The 18,268-nt window shown below is 53.5% G+C and overlaps 3 protein-coding genes across 12 annotated transcripts in view; all 3 read left to right on the forward strand.

The window, feature by feature from the left end:
- The first annotated feature begins 6,112 nt into the window (after nt 1–6,112).
- The window catches only part of LOC107307326 (neurexin-2-beta-like), a 62,133-nt gene continuing 49,977 nt past the window's right edge, over nt 6,113–18,268 (forward strand). For all 10 annotated transcript variants that reach the window (XM_085535409.1, XM_085535408.1, XM_085535411.1 and 7 more), the window contains exons 1-2: nt 6,113–6,333; nt 14,938–15,119. In XM_085535409.1, the coding sequence (XP_085391535.1) occupies nt 6,138–6,333; nt 14,938–15,119 (378 nt within the window). In that variant the 5' untranslated portion in view covers nt 6,113–6,137. The remainder of the gene's footprint in view (nt 6,334–14,937; nt 15,120–18,268) is intronic.
- On the forward strand, nt 6,980–10,648 carry LOC146751167 (uncharacterized; the record flags this gene model as incomplete). Its single annotated transcript, XM_085535427.1, has 1 exon — nt 6,980–10,648. A coding segment is annotated over one exon (3,669 nt), but the record flags the coding sequence as incomplete, so codon positions are not given.
- LOC146751168 (uncharacterized) lies at nt 10,653–12,530 on the forward strand (the record flags this gene model as incomplete). Its single annotated transcript, XM_085535358.1, has 1 exon — nt 10,653–12,530. A coding segment is annotated over one exon (1,725 nt), but the record flags the coding sequence as incomplete, so codon positions are not given.

Below are 18,268 nucleotides of genomic sequence, written 5' to 3' on the forward strand. Positions count from 1 at the left end.
CCGCCCTATATCAGCCCCATAACCCGCCCTATATCCACCCCACAACCCCTAGATCAGCCCCACATCCCCCCCTAACCACCCTACATCCCCCCTATATCCACCCCACATCCCCCCCTAACCACCCCACATCCTCCCCATAACCACCCCACATCCCCCCCTAACCACCCCACATCCCCCCTATATCCATCCTACACCCCCCCATCGACCCCCCATCCACCCCACATCCCCCTATATCCACCCCACAACCCCTATATCAGCCCCACATCCCCCCATCGACCCCACATCCCCCTATATCCACCCCACACCCCCCCATTGGCCCCAAATCCACCCCACATCCCCCCTATATCCACCCTACATCCCCCCATCGACCCCCCATCCACCCTACATCCCCCCTACACCCACATCCCCCCCATAACCACCCCATATCCCCCTATATCCACCCCACAGCCCCCCATTGACCCCAAATCCACCCCACACCCCCCCATATCCACCCCATATCCCCCCTATATCCACCCTATACCCACCCCACATCCTCCCCATAACCACCCCATATCCCCCCCATAACCACCCTATATCCCCCCTATATCCACCCCATATCCCCCTATATCCACCCCACAGCCCCCCATCGACCCCAAATCCACCCCACACCCCCCCATATCCACCCCATATCCCCCCTATATCCACCCTATACCCGCCCCACATCCTCCCCATAACCACCCCATATCCCCCCCATAACCACCCCATATCCCCCCCCATTCACCCCACACCCCCCCATATCCACCCCACAGCCCCCCATTGACCCTAAATCCACCCCACACCCCCCCCATATCCACCCTATATCCCCCCTATATCCACCCCACATCCCCCTATATCCATCCCACAGCCCCCCATCGACCCCAAATCCACCCCACACCCCCCCATATCCACCCTATATCCCCCCTATATCCACCCTATACCCACCCCCATCCCCCTATATCCACCCCACATCCCCCCATTGACCCCACATCCCCCCCCATCCACCCCACAGCCCCCCATTGACCCCAAATCCACCCCATAACCACCCCATATCCCCCCCATCCACCCCACATCCACCCCACATCCCCCTATATCCACCCTACACCCCCCTATATCCACCCCACAGCCCCCCATCGACCCCAAATCCACCCCCCCTATATCCACCCCACATCCCCCTATATCCACCCTACACCCCCCTATATCCACCCCACATCCCCCCCATTGACCCCACATCCCCCCTATATCCCCCCTATATCCACCCCACAGCCCCCCATTGACCCCACATCCACCCCATAACCACCCCATATCCCCCCCCATCCACCCCCTCCCCTATATCCACCCCACATCCCCCCCCATTGACCCCACATCCCCCCTATATCCCCCTATATCCACCCCACATCCCCCCATTGACCCCACATCCACCCCATAATCACCCCATATCCCCCCCCATCCATCCCCCCTATATCCACCCCACATCCCCCCCCATTGACCCCACATCCCCCCTATATCCCCCCTATATCCACCCCACATCCCCCCATTGACCCCAAATCCACCCCATAACCACCCCATATCCCCCCCCATCCACTCCCTCCCCTATATCCACCCCACATCCCCCCCATTGACCCCACATCCTCCCCATATCCACCCCACAGCCCCCCATTGACCCCAAATCCACCCCATAACCACCCCATATCCCCCCCATATCCACCCCCTCCCCTATATCCACCCCACATCCCCCCCATTGACCCCACATCCCCCCTATATCCCCCCTATATCCACCCCACAGCCCCCCATTGACCCCAAATCCACCCCATAACCACCCCATATCCCCCCTATATCCACCCCCCCTATACCCACCCCAAATCCCCCCCATAGACCCCAAACCCCCCCCTATATCCCCCCCCCCCGGGCCATGCCCGACCCCCTCTGAACCCCCCCCTCCCCCCCGCCCTGGCCCCCCCCATAACCCCGGGGGGGGGGATCCGGGCCCCCCATAACCCCGGGGGGGGCACTCGGGGTATCCCCCCCCCCCCCCCCCTCCCCCCAATTTCAGGCCCCATTTTGGGGCCGTTTGGGCCTATTTGGGGCAAGAGATTCGGGTCCCCCCCCCCCCCCCCCTTCCCAATCAGGACCATTTTGGGGTGAATTAGGGCAGATTTGGGGTCTCTCATCCCCATTGTAGGGTAATTTGGGGTCTCCCCATCCCCATTTTGGGGTAATTTAGGGCAGATTTGGGGTCCCCCATCCCCATTTTGGGGTATTTTGGGGTCTCCCCATCCCCATTTTGGGCTGAATTGGGGCAGATTTGGGGTCTCCCATCCCCATTTTAAGGCAATTTGGGGTCTCCCCATCCCCATTTTGGGGTGAAAAGGGGCAGATTTGGGGTCCCCCATCTCCATTTTAGGGTATTTTGGGGTCTCCCCATCCCTATTTTGGGCTGAATTGGGGCAGATTTGGGGTCTCCAATCCCCATTTTAGGGTAATTTGGGGTCTCCCCATCCCTATTTTGGGGTGAATTGGGGCAGATTTGGGGTCTCTCCATCCCTGTTTTAGGGTATTTTGGGGTCTCCCATCCCCATTTTAAGGCAATTTGGGGTCTCCCCATCCCCATTTTGGGGTGAAAAGGGACAGATTTGGGGTCCCCTGTCTCCATTTTAAGGCAATTTGGGGTCTCCCCATCCCCATTTTGGGCTGAATTGGGGCAGATTTGGGGTCTCTCCAACCCTGTTTTAGGGTATTTTGGGGTCTCCCCATCCCCATTTTGGGGTGAATTGGGGCAGATTTGGGGTCTCTCCATCCCCATTTTAGGGTAATTTGGGGTCTCCCCATCCCCATTTTGGGGTGAAAAGGGGCAGATTTGGGGTCTCCCATCCCCATTTTAGGGTATTTTCGGGTCTCCCCATCCCTATTTTGGGGTGAATTGGGGCAGATTTGGGGTCCCCCATCTCCATTTTAGGGTATTTTGGGGCCTCCCATCCCCATTTTAGGGCAGATTTGGGGTCTCCCCATCCCCGTTTTGGGGTGAAAAGGGGCAGATTTGGAGTCTCCCATCCCCATTTTGGGGTAATTTAGGGCAGATTTGGGGTCTCCCATCCCCATTTTAAGGCAATTTGGGGTCTCCCCCTCCCTATTTTGGGGTGAAAACGTGCAGATTTGGGGTCTCCCATCCCCATTTTAAGGCAATTTGGGGTCTCCCCATCCCCATTTTGGGCTGAATTGGGGCAGATTTGGGGTCTCTCCAACCCTGTTTTAGGGTATTTTGGGGTCTCCCATCCCCATTTTGGGGTAATTTAGGGCAGATTTGGGGTCTCCCATCCCCATTTTAGGGCAGTTTTGGGGTCTCCCCATCCCTATTTTGGGGTGAAAAGGGGCAGATTTGGGGTCTCCCATCCCCATTTTAGGGTAATTTGGGGTCTCCCATCCCTATTTTGGGCTGAATTGGGGCAGATTTGGGGTCTCTCCATCCCCATTTTAGGGTAATTTGGGGTCCCCCATCTCCATTTTAAGGCAATTTGGGGTCTCCCCATCCCCATTTTGGGGTAATTTAGGGCAGATTTGGGGTCTCCCACCCCCATTTTAGGGTATTTTGGGGTCTCCCCATCCCCATTTTGGGGTAATTTAGGGCAGATTTGGGGTCTCTCATCCCCATTTTAAGGCAATTTGGGGTCTCCCCATCCCCATTTTGGGGTGAAAAGGGGCAGATTTGGGGTCTCCCATCCCCATTTTAGGGCATTTTGGGGTCCCCCCATCCCCATTTTGGGCTGAATTGGGGCAGATTTGGGGTCCCCTGTCTCCATTTTAAGGCAATTTGGGGTCTCCCATCCCCATTTTAGGGTAATTTGGGGTCTCCCCATCCCTATTTTGGGGTGAAAAGGGACAGATTTGGGGTCCCCAGTCTCCATTTTAAGGCAATTTGGGGCCTCCCCATCCCCATTTTGGGCTGAATTGGGACAGATTTGGGGTCTCCCACCCCCATTTTAGGGTAATTTGGGGTCTTCCCATCCCTATTTTGGGGTAAATTGGGGCAGATTTGGGGTCTCCCCCATCCCCATTTTAGGGTATTTTGGGGTCTCCCCATCCCTATTTTGGGGTGAAAAGAGGCAGATTTGGGGTCCCCCATCCCCATTTTAGGGCAGATTTAGGGTCTCCCCATCCCTATTTTGGGGTGAAAAGGGACAGATTTAGGGTCCCCCATCCCCATTTTAGGGTATTTTGGGGCCTCCCATCCCCATTTTAAGGCAATTTGGGGCCTCCCCAGCCCCATTTTGAGGTAATTTGGGGCAGATTTGGGGTCTCTCATCCCCATTTTAAGGCATTTTGGGGCCTCCCCATCCCTATTTTGGGTTGAAAAGAGGCAGATTTGGGGGCCCCTGTCTCCATTTTAGGGTATTTTGGGGTCCCCCATCTCCATTTTAAGGCAATTTGGGGTCTCCCCATCCCCATTTTGGGGTGAAAAGGGGCAGATTTGGGGTCTCCCCCATCCCCATTTTAGGGTATTTTGGGGTCTCCCCATCCCTATTTTGGGGTGAAAAGGGACAGATTTAGGGTCCCCCATCCCCATTTTAGGGTATTTTGGGGCCTCCCATCCCCATTTTAAGGCAATTTGGGGTCTCCCCAGCCCCATTTTGGGGTAATTTGGGGCAGATTTGGGGTCTCTCATCCCCATTTTAAGGCAATTTGGGGCAGATTTGGGGTCTCCCATCCCCATTGGGGGCAGATTTGGGGTCTCTCATCCCCATTTTAGGGTAATTTGGGGCAGATTTGGGGTCTCCCATCCCCACCCCCCCATTCCATAACCTCCTTTTAGACCCCCCCCATTCTAGGACCTCCCTTTCACCCCCCCATTCCATAACCCCCCTTCTAGCCCCCCCATCAAGCCCCCCCTTTAACCCCACCCCTTTAACCCCCCCCTTCCCTTTCAGCCCCCCCCCCCTTTAACCCCCCCCCTTTAAGCTCCCTCTTAACCCCCCCCCCCCCTTTAACCCTCCCCTCCTCTTTTAGCCCCCCCCCCCCCTTTTAACATCCCCCCCTTTTAGCCCCCCCTTTAGCCCCCCTCCATTTTAGCCCCCCCCCCTTTTAGGGACCCCCCCCTCCCCTTTCAGCCTCCCCCCCCCTTTTAACCCCCCCCCATTTAAGCCCCTTACTCCTTCCCCCCTTTTAGGACCCCCCCCCTCCATTTTAGCCCCCCCCCCCTTTTAACTCCCCCAATTTAAGCCCCTGACTCCTCCCCCCTTTTAGTGCCCCCCCCTCCCCTTTCAGCCCCCCCCCCCCCATTTTAACCCCCCCTTCTAGGCCCCCCCCCCCATTGAAGCCCCTGACTCCCCCCCTTTTAGGACCCCCCCCCCTTTTAAGCCTCCCACTCCCCCCTCCATTTTAGCCCCCTTTTAGGCCCCCCCATTTTAGCCCCCCCCCATTTAAGCCCCTGACTCCCCCCCCCTTTTAGTGCCCCCCCCTTCCATTTCAACCCCCCCCACCTTTTACCCCCCCCATTTAAGCCCCTTACTCCTTCCCCCCTTTAGGGCCCCCCCCCCTTTTAGTGCCCCCCCTTTTAGGGTCCCCCCCCTCCATTTAAGCCCCTGACTCCTTCCCCCCTTTTAGGACCCCCCCCCTCCATTTTAGCCCCCCTCCCCCCCCTTTTAACCCCCCCATTTAAGCCCTTGACTCCCCCCCCCTTTTAGGACCCCCCCTCCGTTTTAGCCCCCCCCCCACCCTTTTAGGACCCCCCCCTTTTAACTCCCCCCATTTAAGCCTCTGAATCCCCCCCCCTTTTAGGACCCCCCCCCCCTTTTAACCTCCCCCTTTTAGGACCCCCCCCCCATTTAATCCCCTGACTCCCCCCTTTTTAGGACCCCCCCCCTTTTATCCCCCCCATTTAAACCCCTGACCCCCCCCTCCATTTTAGCCCCCCCCCCCATTTAAGCCCCTGACTCCCCCCCCCCCCCCTTTTAGTGCCCCCCCTCCCCTTTCAGCCCCCCGTTTTAGGGCCCACCCCCCTTTTAACTCCCCCCATTTAAGCCTCTGAATCCCCCCCCCTTTTAGGAACCCCCCCCCTCCATTTTAGACCCCCCCCACCCCCCTTTTAACCCCCCCCTTCCCCCCCCCCCCCCCTATGGGGCAGTAAGATGGCGCTCCGTGTCCTGCTGGCTCTGGGGTTGCTTTTAGGGGGGGGGGGCGGCGCTGGGGGGGCTCGTGTTTCCTCGTCTTTATCGGCGTCACATCGAGCCCGAGGAGCCGCCCCCGTCCATCATTTCCATCGAGCCCGGCCCGGGGCCGCCCCCGTCAGCATCAATAGGGGAGGGGGCGGCAATAGGGGACATGGTGAGATGCAGGCTTCGGCCTTCGGCCTCATCATCATCATCATCCTCACCCTCATCCTCATCTTTATCCCCATCATCATCTTCATCATCCTCATCTTCATCATCATCTTCATCTTCATCCCCATCCTCATCTTCATCGTCCTCATCTTAAGCCCTGTCCTCCTTCTCCTCCTCCTCTTCATCATCATCTTCATCATCCTCAGCTTCATCCCCATCCTCATCTTCATCATCTTCATCATCATCCTCAGCCTCATCTTCATCCCTATCCTCATCATCCTCACCCTCATCCTCATCTTTATCCCCATCCTCAGCTTCATCATCCTCAGCTTCATCCCCATCCTCATCTTCATCCTCATCTTCAGCCCTATCCTCCACCTCCTCCTCCTCATCATCATCTTCATCATCCTCAGCTTCATCCCCATCCTCATCTTCATCGTCCTCAGCTTCATCCCCATCCTCATCTTCAGCCCTATCATCATCTTAAGCCCTATCCTCCTCCTCCTCATCATCATCGTCTTCATCCCATCCTCATCCTCATCATCCTCAGCTTCATCTTTATCCCTATCCTCATCTTCATCATCATCATCATAATCATCATCATCATCTTCATCATCCTCAGCTTCATCCCCATCCCCATACTTTTCCTCCTCATCCTCATCTTCATCCCTATCCTCATCTTCATCATCCTCATCTTCAGCCCTATCCTCATCTTAAGCCCTATCCTCCCCCTCCTCATCATCATCATCATCTTCATCATCCTCAGCTTCATCCCCATCCTCATCTTCATCGTCCTCAGCTTCATCCCCATCCTCATCTTCAGCCCTATCATCATCTTAAGCCCTATCCTCCTCCTCCTCCTCATCATCATCTTCATCCCCATCCTCATCTTCATCATCCTCAGCTTCATCCCCATCCTCATCATCATTCTCATCTTCATCCTCATCCTCATCTTCAGCCCTATCCTCATCTTAAGCCCTTTCCTCCTCCTCCTCCTCATCATCATCATCATCCCCATCCTCATCCTCATCATCCTCAGCCTTATCTTTATCCCTATCCTCATCATCATCATCTTCATCCCCATCCCCATCCTTATCCTCCTCATCCTCATCTTCATCCTCATCCTCATCATCCTCATCCCCATCCTTATCCTCCTCATCCTTATCTTTATCCCCATCCTCAGCTTCATCCCCATCCTCATCTTCATCATCCTCAGCTTCAGCCTCATCCTCCTCCTCCTCATCATCATCTTCATCCCTGTCCTCATCTTCATCATCCTCATCTTCATCATCATCATCTTCATCATCATCCTCATCTTCAGCCCTATCCTCCTCCTCCTCCTCCTCTTCCTCCTCCTCCTCCTCATCATCATTATCTTCATCCCCATCCTTATCCTCTTCATCCTCATCTTTATCCCTATCCTCATCATCATCATCCTCATCTTCATCCCCATCCTCAGCTTCATTATCCTCATATTCAGCCCTATCCCACTCCTCCTCATCATCCTCATCTTCATCCTCATCCTCATCCTCATCTTTATCCCTATCCTACTCCTCCTCATCTTCATCATCCTCAGCTTCATCCCCATCCTTACCCTTCATCATCCTCATCTTCATCCCTATCATCATCATCATCCTCAGCCTCATCTTCATCCCTATCCTCATCATCCTCATCTTCATTCCTATCCTCATCATCATCATCATCCTCCTCCTCATCATCATCATCTTCATCATCAGCCTCATCTTTATCCCTGTCCTCATCTTTATCCCTATCCTACTCCTCCTCATCTTCATCATCCTCAGCTTCATCCCCATCCTTACCCTTCATCATCCTCATCTTCAGCCCCATCCTCATCTTCATCATCCTCATCTTCATCCCTATCCTCATCTTCATCATCCTCAGCTTCATCCTTATCTTCATCCCTATCCTCCTCATCCTCATCTTCAGCCCCATCCTCATCTTTATCTCTATCCTCATCATCATCATCCTCATCTTCATCCCTATCCTCATCTTCATCGTCCTCAGCTTCATCCCCATCCTCATCATCATCCTCAGCCTCATCTTTATCCCTATCCTCATCTTTATCCCTATCCTCATCTTCATCCCTGTCCTCATCTTCATCATCCTCATCTTCATCTCTATCCTCATCTTCATCATCTTCATATTCAGCCCTTTCCCACTCCTCCTCATCATCTTCATCCCCATCCTCATCTTCAGCCCTATCCTCCTCCTCCTCCTCCTCCTCATCATCCTCATCCTCATCATCCTCATCTTCGTCATCCTCATCTTCAGCCGCATCCTCATCTTCTGCACTATCCTCCTCCTCTTCATCATCATCATCTTCACCCCTATTCTCATCTTCATCCTCATGTTCATCATCCTCATCTTCAGCCCTATCCTCCTCCTCATCATCATCATCCTCAGCTTCATCCCCATCCTTACCCTTCATCATCCTCAGCTTCATCCCCATCTCATCTTCCTCCTCCCCATCTTTGGCCTCGCCCTCCTCATCATCTTCAGCCCATCCTCCTCCTCCTCATCATCATCCCTATCCTTATTCTCCTCATCCTCAGCTTCTTCAGCCCCTTCATCATCCTCATCTTCATCCTATACTCCTCATCTTCAGCTTCAGCCCCATCCTCATCTTCATCCCTATCTTCATCTTCATCATCGTCAACTTCAGCCCTATCCGCCTCCTCCTCATCTTCAGCCCTGTCCTCATCCCTATCCTCATCTTTATCCCTGTCCTCATCTTCAGCCCTATCATCCTCATCCTCATCTTCATCATCCTCATCTTCATCCCCATCCTGATCTTCATCATCCTTAATTTCCGCCCTATCCTCATCTTCATCATCCTCTTCATCCCCATCCTCATGTTCAGCCCTATTCTCGTCTTCATTATCCTCATCTTCATCCCTATTCTTAGCCTTATCCTCATCTTCATCTCCGTCCCCATCCTCATCATCCTCCTTATCCTCATCTTCATCCCCATCCACATCTTCCTCATCCTCATCTTCATCTCCATCTCCATCCCGCTCCTCATCCTCCTCATCTTCATCCCCATCCTCTTGTTCATCTCATCTTCATCATCCTCATCTTCAGCCCCATCCCCATCCTCATCCTCCTTCTCCCCATCATCTTTGGCCTCAGCCCTCCTCATCCTCCTTATCCTCATCTTCATCCCCATCCTTATCTTCATCCCTATCTTCATCTTCATCCCTGTCCTCATTTTCATCCCTATCCTCATCCTCATCATCCTCATATTCGGCCTCAGCCCTCCTCCTCCTCATCTTCATCTTTGGCCTCAGCCCTCCTCATCACCCTCCTCCTCTTCCTCCTCTCGATCTTTGGCCTCAGCCCTCCTCATCATCCTCCTCCTCTTCTTCCTCTTGATCTTCGGCCTCGGCCCTCCTCCTCATCCTCCTCATCTTTATCCCTATCCTCCTCCTTATCTTTGGCCTCGGCCTTCCTTTTCCTCCTCATCTTCATCCTCATATCCATCCATCCTCCTCATCATCATCTTCATCCCTATCCTTACCCTCATCCTCCTCACCCTCCTCATCCTCATCTTCAGCCTTGACCCTCCTCATCGTCTTCATCCCCATCCCCATCCTCATCCTCCTCATTCTCGTCCTATCCCCATCTTCATCCCTCTCCTCATCTTCATCCCTATCCTCCTCATCATCCTCATCTTCAGCCTCACCCCTCCTCATCCTCATCCACATCTTCACCCCTATCCTCATTTTCATCTTCGACCTCAGCCCTCCTCCTCCTCATCCTCACCCCCATCTTCATCCTTGTCCTCCTCCTCCTCCTCATCTTCATCTCCCAGCCCTCCTCCTTGTCTTCATCTCATCTTCATCTCAGTCTTCATCCTTATCCTCAGGCCCCCCTCATCCTCACCTTCCTCCTCCTCTTCTTCCACCTCCATTCCTCCTTCCTCATCATCCTCATCTTCATCCCTGTCCTCCTTCTCCTCCTTTTTCTTCTTCTTCCTCCTCATCTTCATCACCTTCATCATTATCTTCCTCCCCACCATCCTCATCTCCATCCCCATCCTCCACTTCCTTCTCCCTTTCTTCCCTTCTTTCTCCTTCCTCCTCACCCTCCTCTTCCTCTCCTTCCTCCTTTCCATTCTTTTCTTCCTCTTCTTCCTCTGTTCACCCTCCTCCTCCTCATCTTCTTCCTCTTCCTTGTCCTCCCCATCCTTTTCCTTCCTCTTCTCCATTTTCCTCCTCTTCCTCACCCTCCTCCTCCTTTTCATCCTCCTTTTCCTCTTCCTGTTCCTCTTCTTCCTCCTCACCTTCTTCCTCCTCTTCCACCTATGTTCTTCCTCACTTCCTCTTCCTCCCTTCCTCCTCCTCACCCTTTTTTTGTCCTCTCCCTTCCTCCCCTCCTCTTCCTCCTCATCTTCCTCCTCCTCATTCTTCTCTTCCTCCTCCTCATCCTCTTTGTCCTCCTCCTCATCCTCTTTGTCCTCCTCTTCCTCCTCTTCTACCCCCTTCTCTTCCTCGTCTTCCTCCTCTTCTTCCCCCTTCCTCCTTTTCCTCCTCATCTTCCTTCTCCTCATTCTTCTCTTCCTCCTCCTCATTCTCCTTGTCCTCCTCTTCCTCCTTCTCATTCTCCTCTTCCTCCTCCTCCTCTTCCTCCTCCTCCTCTTCCTCCTCTCTCTCCTCTTCCTTCTCATCCTCCTCTTTCTCCTCCTCTTCCTCCTCCCCCTCCTCCCCCTCTTTCTCTTCCTCCTCCCCCTCCTCCTCTTCCTTCTCCTCATCCTCCTCTTCTTCCTCCTCTCTCTCCTCTTCCTTCTCGTCCTTCTCTTCCTCCTCTTTCTCCTCCTCTTCCTCCTCCCCTCTTCTTCTTCCTCCTCTTCCTCCTTCTCTTCCTCCTCCTCATTCTCCTTTTCCTCCTCTTCCTCCTCTTCACCCTCCTCTTCCTCTTTCTCCTCTTCCTCCTCTCCCTCCACCTCCTCTTCCTTCTCCTCATCCTCCTCTTCCTCCTCCCCCTCTTCTTCTTCCTTCTCATCATCCTCTTCTTCCTCCTCCTCTTCCACCTCCTCATCCTCCCCCTCCTCTTCCTCCTCCTCATCCTTCTCTTCCTTCTCCTCATCCTCCTCATTCTCTTCCTCATCCTCATTCTCCTTGTCCTCCTCTTCCTCCTTCTCATTCTCCTATTCCTCCTCTCCCTCTTCCTCCTTTTCCTCCTCCTCTTCCTCCTCCTTTCTCCTCTCTCTCCTCTTCCTTCTCATCCTCCTCCTCTTTCTCCTCCTCTTCCTCCTCCCCCTCCTCCCCCTCTTTCTCTTCCTTCTCCCCCTCTTCTTCCTCCTCATCCTCCTCTTCCTCCTCCCCCTCATCCTCCTCATCCTCCTCTTCCTCCTCCTCATCCTCCTTGTCCTCCTCTTCCTTCTCTTTCTTCTCCTCTTTCTCCTCCTCCTCATCCTCCTCTTCCTCCTCCTCATCCCCCTTGTCCTCCTCTTTCTCCTTCTCTTCCTCCTCTTCTTCCTCCCCCTCTTCTTATTCCTCCTCCTCCTCTTCTTCTTCCTCCTCCTCCTCCTCTTCCTCCTCCTTCTCTCCCTCCTCCTCTTCCTCCTTATCTTCCTCCTCCTCATTCTCCTTGTCCTGTTCCTCCTCTTCCTCCTCTTCCTTCTCCTCCTCCTCATTCTCATCTTCCTCCTATTTGTCCTTCTCCTCTTCTTCCTCCTCTTCTTCCTCCTCTTCCTCCTCCTCATTCTCCTTGTTCTCTTCCTCCTCTTCCTCATCTTCCTCTTCTTCATCCTCCTCTTCCTCTTTCTCCTCTTCCTTCTCTCCCTCCTCCTCTTCCTCCTCCTCCTCTTCCTTCTCTCTCTCCTCTTCCTTCTCGTCCTTCTCTTCCTCCTCTTTCTCCTCCTCTTCCTCCTCTTCCTTCTCCTCCTCCTCATTCTCATCTTCCTCCTATTTGTCCTCCTCTTCTTCCTCCTCATCCTCTTCTTCCTTCCTCTTCCTTCCTCTTCTTCCTCTTCTTCCTCCTCTTCCTCCCCCTCCCCCCCCCCCCCCCACCTACAGTGTTCTGTGACCAACCAGGGTTGTGCTCTGGCCTCACTTTGGGGTCATTTCATCAGGATTTAGGGCTCTTTTGTGTCACATTTGGGGTCAATTCCTGCCCATTTGGGGCCACGTGCAGCAGATGTGGGGCATCTGCAGTCATTTTGGGGTTGTTTCCTGCAGATTTGGGGCCGTTGAAGCAATGGCGGGGGTGTGGGGGGTTTGCAGGGCATTGAAGGGGATTTGGGGTATTTTGTTGTGGATTTGGGGCCATTCATTGTGGATTTGAGGCCATTTGTGGTGGATTTGGGGCCATTTATTGTAGATTTGGGGACATTCGTTGTGGATTTGGGGCCATTTATTGTGGATTTGGGGCCATTTATTGTAGATTTGGGGCATTATTGTGGATTTGGGGCCATTTGATGTAGATATGGGGCCATTTGTGGTGGATTTGAAGCCATTTGTTGTGGATTTGGGCCATTCATTGTGGATTTGGGGCCATTTACTGTTGGTTTGGGCCCATTTGAAGTGGACTTGGTGCCATTTGTGAGGATTTGGGGCCATTTCTAGTGGATTTGGGGCCATTTGATGTAGATTTGGGGCCATTTGTGGTGGATTTGGGCCATTCATTGTGGATTTAGGTTGTTCTGTTCCGGATTTGGGGTATTTTGTGGTGGATTTGGGGCCATTTATTGTAGATCTGGGACCATTTGTTGTGGATTTGGGACCATTTAATTTGGATTTGGGGCCATTTATTGTAGATTTGGGGCCAACTGTTGTAGATTTGGGACCATTTGATGTGGATTTGGGGCCATTTGATGTGAATTTGGGGCCATTTATTGTGGATTTGGGGCATTTGCGTTGGATATTGGACCATTTCCTGTGGTTTGGGGCCATTTGCTGTTGATTTGGGGTGTTTTGTTGTGAATTTGGGGCCATTTGTTGCGGATTTGGGGTGTTTTGTTGTGAATTTGGGGCCATTTGTTGTGGATTTGGGTCCATTTGATCTGGTTTGGGGGCCATTTGATGTGAATTTGGGGTGTTTTGTTGTGGATTTGGGGCCATTTGATCTGGTTTTTGGGGCCATTTGTTGTGGATTTGGGGCCATTCATTCTAGATTTGGGGCCATTTATTGTAGATATCGGACTGTTTTGGTGGATTTGGGGCCATTTGTTGTGGATTTGGGGTTATTCATTGTGGATTTGGGGTCGTTTCTAGTGGATTTGGGGGCATTTGTTGCAGATTTGGGGCCATTTATTGTGGATTTGGGGCCATTTATTGTGGATTTGGGGCCATTTGCGTTGGATATTGGACCATTTCCTGTGGTTTTGGGGCCATTTGCTGTTGATTTGGGGCTGTTTGCAATGAATTTGGGGCCATTTGTTGTGGATTTGGGTCCATTGATCTGGTTTTGGGGGCCATTTGATGTGAATTTGGGGTGTTTTGTTGTGGATTTGGGGCCATTTGTGCTGGATTTGGGGCCATTTATTGTAGATTTGGGACCATTTTGGTGGATTTGGGGCCATTTATTGTGGATTTGAGGCAATTTATTGTGGATTTGGGGCCATTTGTTGTGAATTTGGGGCATTTTTTTGTGGATTTGTGGTCACTCATTGTGGATTTGGAGCCATTCATTGTGGATTTGAGGCCATTTGCCATAGATTTGGTGTATTTTGTTGTGGATTTGGGACCATTTCTTGTAGATTTGGGCCATTAGTTGTGGGTTTGGGGTATTTTGGGGTGGGTTTGGGGCCATTTTATATGGATTTGGGATCATTTGTTGTAGATTTGGGGCCATTTGTTGTGGATTTGGGGCCATTTCTTGTAAATTTGGGACCATTTGTTGTGGGCTTGGGGACATTTGCTTTTTATTTGGGACCATTTGTTGTAGGTGTGGGGCCATTGGTTGTAGATCTGGGATATTTTGCTGTGGGATTAGATTTGGAACAATTTGTTGTGGATTTGGGGCCATTTATTGTAGATTTGGGGCCGTTTGTTGTGGATTTGAGGCTGTTTCTAGAGGATTTGGGGCCATTCATTGTGAATCTGGGGCCATTTATTGTAGATATGGGACCATTTGTGGTGGATTTGGGGTCATTTATTGTAGATTTGGGACCATTTATTGTAGATTTGGGACCATTTGTTGTGGATTTGGGGCCATTTGATGTGGATTTGGGGCCATTCATTGTGGATTTGGGGCCATTTGTAGATTTGGGGCCATTTGTGTTGGATTTGGAGCCATTTGTTGCAGATTTGGGACCATTCATTGTGGATTTGGGGTCGTTTCTAGTGGATTTGGGGCCATTTTTGTATATTTGGGGCCATTTGTTGTTGATTTGGGGCCATTTGAAGTGGATTTGGGGCCATCTGAAGTGGATTTGGGACCATTTATTGTAGGTTTGGGACCATTTGAAGTGGATTTGGGGCCATTTGTTGCCTATACATTAACCCCCCCTCCCCCATCATCTGGGTCCGCCTCCTCCTACAACCCCCCCCAATAAGACCCCACTCCCCCCTTCATCCCCCCCCATTCTATTCATCCCTTTCCCCCTTCAACCCCCACCCCATAACCCGTTATCTTCTCCCCATAGCCGGCACCACCTACATCTTTGGCAAGGGGGGGGCCCTCATTACCTACACTTGGCCCCCCAATGACCGGCCCAGCACCCGAGCTGACCGCCTGGCATTGGGATTCAGCACCCAACAGCGCGACGCCATCCTGGTGCGCGTGGAGAGCGCGTCGGGGCTGGGGGACTTCCTACAGCTGCACATCGTAAGGGGGGCAATGGGGCTTTGGGGGGGTGAGGGGGGAGGATATGGGGTGGTTGGGGATGGGGGAGGATGTGGGGGGCGATGGGGGTAGCGAGGAGGTTGGAGGTGATGGGGAGAATGGGGTCGGAGATTGGGGATGGATATTGGGGTCATTTTGTGGACTTTGGGATCGTAAGGGGGCAATGGGGCTTGGGGGATTTTGGGGGGGAGGATATGGGGTGGTTGGGGATGGTGGGGTCGTTGGTTGGGGACATTGGGGTCATTGGGGACTTTGGGGTCGTTGGTTGGGGACATTGGGGTTGTTGGTTGGGGATGTTGGAGTCATTGGGATGTTGGGGTTCATTGGGGACTTTGGGGTCGTTGGTTGGGGTTATTGGGGTCGTTAGTTGGGGACTTTGGGGTCTTTGGTTGGGGTTGTTGGGGACTTTGGGGATTTTGGGGTCATTGGTTGGGGATGTTGGGGTCTTTGGGGACATGGAGTCATTGGGGACTTTGGGGTTGTTGGTTGGGGATGTTGGGGTTGTTGGGGATGTTGGAGTCATTGGGGACTTTGGGGTCGTTGGTTGGGGACGTTGGGGTTGTTGGTTGGGGACTTTGGGGTTGTTGGGGACTTTGGGGTCATTGGTTGGGGATGTTGGGGTCTTTGGGGACATTGAGTCATTGGGGACTTTGGGGTCATTGGTTGGGGACTTTGGGGTCATTGGGGACTTTGGGGTCGTTGGTTGGGGACGTTGGGGTCTTTGGGGACATTGGGGTCATTCCGGACTTTGGGTTCGTTGGTGGGGGATGTTGGTGTTGTTGGGGATGTTGGGGTCATTGGTGTCATTGGGGTCTTTGTTTGGGGACGTTGGGGTCTTTGCGGTCGTTGGTTGGGGATATTTGAGGTGATGGGGCCATTGGGGCCATTGGGGTCAATGGTTGGGTCTATGGGGTTGGGCCCATTGGGATGGCCCTGTGATGTGTGATTGGGCCCATGGGCGGCTCTGTTGGGCCCATTGGGTCCAATGGGTCGGTTCTGGTGCCGTGGGGTTCGGTTCCGGTGTCATGGGGTTCAGTTCCAGTGCCATGGGGTTTGGTTCCGATGCCATGGGGTTCGGTTCCGATGCCATGGGGTTCGGTTCTGGTGCCATGTGGTTCGGTTCCGATGCCATGTGGTTCGGTTCTGGTGCCATGGGGTTCAGTTCCGATGCCATGGGGTTCGGTTCCGATGCCATGGGGTTCGGTTCTGATGCCATGGGGTTCGGTTCTGGTGCCATGGGGTTCGGTTCTGATGCCATGGGGTTCGGTTCCGGTGCCATGGGGTTCAGTTCCGGTGCCATGTGGTTCGGTTCCGGTGCCATGGGGTTCGGTTCCGGTGCCATGGGGCTCGGTTCCGATGCCATGGGGTTCGGTTCTGGTGCCATGGGGTTCGGTTCTGATGCCATGGGGTTTGGTTCCGGTGCCATGGGGTTCGGTTCCAGTGCCATGGGGTTCGGTTCCGATGCCATGGGGTTCGGTTCTGATGCCATGGGGTTCGGTTCCAGTGCCATGGGGTTCGGTTCCGATGCCATGGGGTTCGGTTCTGGTGCCACGTGGTTCGGTTCCGGTGCCATGGGGTTCGGTTCCGATGCCATGGGGTTCGGTTCCGGTGCCATGGGGTTCGGTTCCAATGCCATGGGGTTCGGATCCGATGCCATGTGGTTCGGTTCTGGTACCATGGGGTTCGGTTCTGATGCCATGGGGTTTGGTTCCGGTGCCATGGGGTTCAGTTCCAATGCCATGGGGTTCGGTTCCGATGCCATGGGGTTCAGTTCCGGTGCCATGGGGTTTGGTTCCGGTTCAGTGGGTTCGGTTCCGGTGCCATGGGGTTCAGTTCCAATGCCATGGGGTTCGGTTCCAGTGCCATGGGGTTCAGTTCCGATGCCATGGGGTTCGGTTCCGGTTACATGGGGTTCGGTTCTGGTGCCATGGGGTTCAGTTCCGATGCCATGTGGTTCGGTTCCGGTGCCATGGGGTTCGGTTCCGGTTCTGGTCCAAATGGGGGTAGTTGTGGTTCCGGTTCTGGTCATAATGGGGGTAGTTCTGGTTCCGGTTCTGGTCCCAATGGGGTAGTTCTGGTTCCGATTCTGGTCCCATTAGGGTAGTTCTGGTTCCGGTTCTGGTCCCATTGAGGTAGTTCTGGTTCCAGTTCTGGTCAAAATGGGGGTAGTTCTGGTTCCGGTTCTGGTCCCATTGGGGTAGTTCTGGTTCCGGTTCCGGTCCCATTGGGGGTAGTTCTGGTTCCGGTTCTGGTCCCATTGGGGGTAGTTCTGGTTCCGGTTCTGGTCCCATTGGGGTAGTTCTGGTTCCGGTTCTGGTCCAAATGGGGTAGTTCTGGTTCCGGTTCTGGTCCAAATGGGGGTAGTTCTGGTTCCGGTTCTGGTCCCATTGGGGTAGTTCTGGTTCCGGTTCTGGTCCAAATGGGGTAGTTCTGGTTCCGGTTCTGGTCCCATTGGGGTAGTTCTGGTTCCGGTTCTGGTCCCATTGGGGTAGTTCTGGTTCCGGTTCTGGTCCCATTGGGGTAGTTCTGGTTTCGGTTCTGGTCCCATTGGGGGTAGTTCTGGTTCCGGTTCTGGTCCCATTGGGGTAGTTCTGGTTCCGGTTCTGGTCCCAATGGGGTAGTTCTGGTTCCGGTTCTGGTTCAAATGGGGGTAGTTCTGGTTCCGGTTCTGATCCCATTGGGGGTAGTTCTGGTTCCGGTTCTGGTCCCATTGAGGTAGTTCTGGTTCCGGTTCAGGTCCAAATGGGGGCAGATCTGGTTCCGGTTCTGGTCCCATTGAGGTAGTTCTGGTTCCGGTTCTGGTCCCATTGAGGTAGTTCTGGTTCCGGTTCTGGTCCCATTGGGGTAGTTCTGGTTCCGGTTCTGGTCCAAATGGGGGTAGTTCTGGTTCCGGTTCTGGTCCCATTGGGGTAGTTCTGGTTCCGGTTCTGGTCCAAATGGGGGTAGTTCTGGTTCCGGTTCTGGTCCCATTGGGGTAGTTCTGGTTCCAGTTCTGGTCCAAATGGGGGTAGTTCTGGTTCCGGTTCTGGTCCAAATGGGGGTAGTTCCAGTTCCGGTTCTGGTGCCATTGGGGTAGTTCTGGTTCCGGTTCTGGTCCCATTGGGGTAGTTCTGGTTCCGGTTCTGGTCCCA

This window comes from Coturnix japonica, unplaced genomic scaffold (assembly GCF_054131305.1).
Source record: "Coturnix japonica strain WE unplaced genomic scaffold, WE-NBRP24 Scf120, whole genome shotgun sequence".
NCBI classification, from domain to species: domain Eukaryota; kingdom Metazoa; phylum Chordata; class Aves; order Galliformes; family Phasianidae; genus Coturnix; species Coturnix japonica.